Source organism: Myotis brandtii, unplaced genomic scaffold (genome assembly GCF_000412655.1).
Source record: "Myotis brandtii unplaced genomic scaffold, ASM41265v1 scaffold838, whole genome shotgun sequence".
NCBI lineage: Eukaryota > Metazoa > Chordata > Mammalia > Chiroptera > Vespertilionidae > Myotis > Myotis brandtii.
Genome location: NW_005371399.1, coordinates 89143 through 90441, shown reverse-complemented (window position 1 = coordinate 90441; position 1299 = coordinate 89143). Strand labels below are relative to the sequence as shown.

The 1299-nt window shown below is 53.5% G+C and overlaps 1 protein-coding gene across 1 annotated transcript in view; it reads right to left on the bottom strand.

The window, feature by feature from the left end:
- LOC102242854 (transcription cofactor HES-6-like) overlaps positions 1-1052 on the bottom strand; it is a 3861-nt gene extending 2809 nt beyond the window's left edge. Inside the window, exon 1 of the mRNA XM_014531998.1 lies at positions 1013-1052. Coding sequence (XP_014387484.1) covers positions 1013-1052 — 40 coding nt within the window. The remainder of the gene's footprint in view (positions 1-1012) is intronic.
- Between the last annotated feature and the right edge of the window lie 247 nt (positions 1053-1299).

The following is a 1299-nucleotide window of genomic DNA, read 5'->3' as shown; positions in this document are numbered from 1 at the left end:
TGGGGTTGGGGGGTGGGGGCACACTCTGACCACTGATTTGGCCGATTCCGGTTGGTTGAGTGAGGGCTGGGGGCTAGTGACGCAAGGGCAGGGTGCAGCTAGGGTCTGGTTACACAAAGACAGGGGGGTGGCTAGCATACTCTTGGCCTTGGGCTGGTTTTCCCCACTTTCCCATTGGCCGAGATAAGGGCAGGCTGAGTAACTGATACATTCTGCGGCTTTTTCTTGGAAGAGGGGTTAAGGACACAGCTATCAGTCCTGTTCTGTCCTTTCACCACCACCAGCATAAGCCAGTAAATTACTACTGAAGGCTGCAACCCCTCACTCTGTATTTATATCTTAGTGCCTGAAAATGAATACTTATGCATTGTCAATATTTAGGGTAAACACTCCATCACTTGGTGCCATGTGGTCGCAGCACGTTACACAGGCTCGCCGAGACATTCCTCTCCCACCTGGTTTGCCAACTCCAAGGCTTCCAAGTGGGTCCTGGGCTAGGAGCCCTTGGAAGAGCCCCCACTGTCATCTGCAGGCTCAGGTGTCTCAGGGGAAGTGGAGGGAACAAAGGGCCAGGCCAGTCTCCCCTTGAGTCTCAGGCCCTACTCAGAAGCAGGGTCAACACACCCTTACTTTATAGACCAGCAGCCATTGCTCAGAGGTTAGGTGGCCCTGGAAGGGTCACACAGCATCTTCTCTGAGCCAGAGTTCCTCCCTCCACCACCCCCAACATGGGGTAACTTGCTCCTAACCAGGGAAAGGGGCAGAGTTGGACTGTCCCAGCCGCCAGATCTTTCTTTGTATATGTTCACATGAGATCTGCCTCATCCTGGCTCTGACTCTCTCTCTCCCTCTAGATCCCGCTCTATGTCTCTGGGCCTATCTGGCTCTCACTGGCTCAGTATCACATCTTTCTCTGACTCTTTCTTAGTGACTCTGCATCTCTCTCATCCCTGGTCCCTGTATCTCTCTATATCACTCCCACCCACCCCACCTCCCTGCTTTCCTGGCTCACATCCTTTTTCTCCCTCAGAGTCCCTGTTTTTGTCCACCATTGTCACCCGGACTTTGTCGTAGGGATGAGATAAGGGCAGGGTTGGGGAAATTGTCCTGGTGTCAGTGGGGGCCTCCTAGGCAGTCATGTCTCCCCAAATCCTAGCCCAGTGAAAAGAGAGCCGCCGCAGCCCCTGAGCCAATGAACCCACATAGAAGTGAAACTGAGGGTGGGAGGTTTCTGGGGGCCGATTTCTATTCAATGAAATCAACTGAAAGACAGTGAGTCCTCCATCCCCAGAGCTGTGC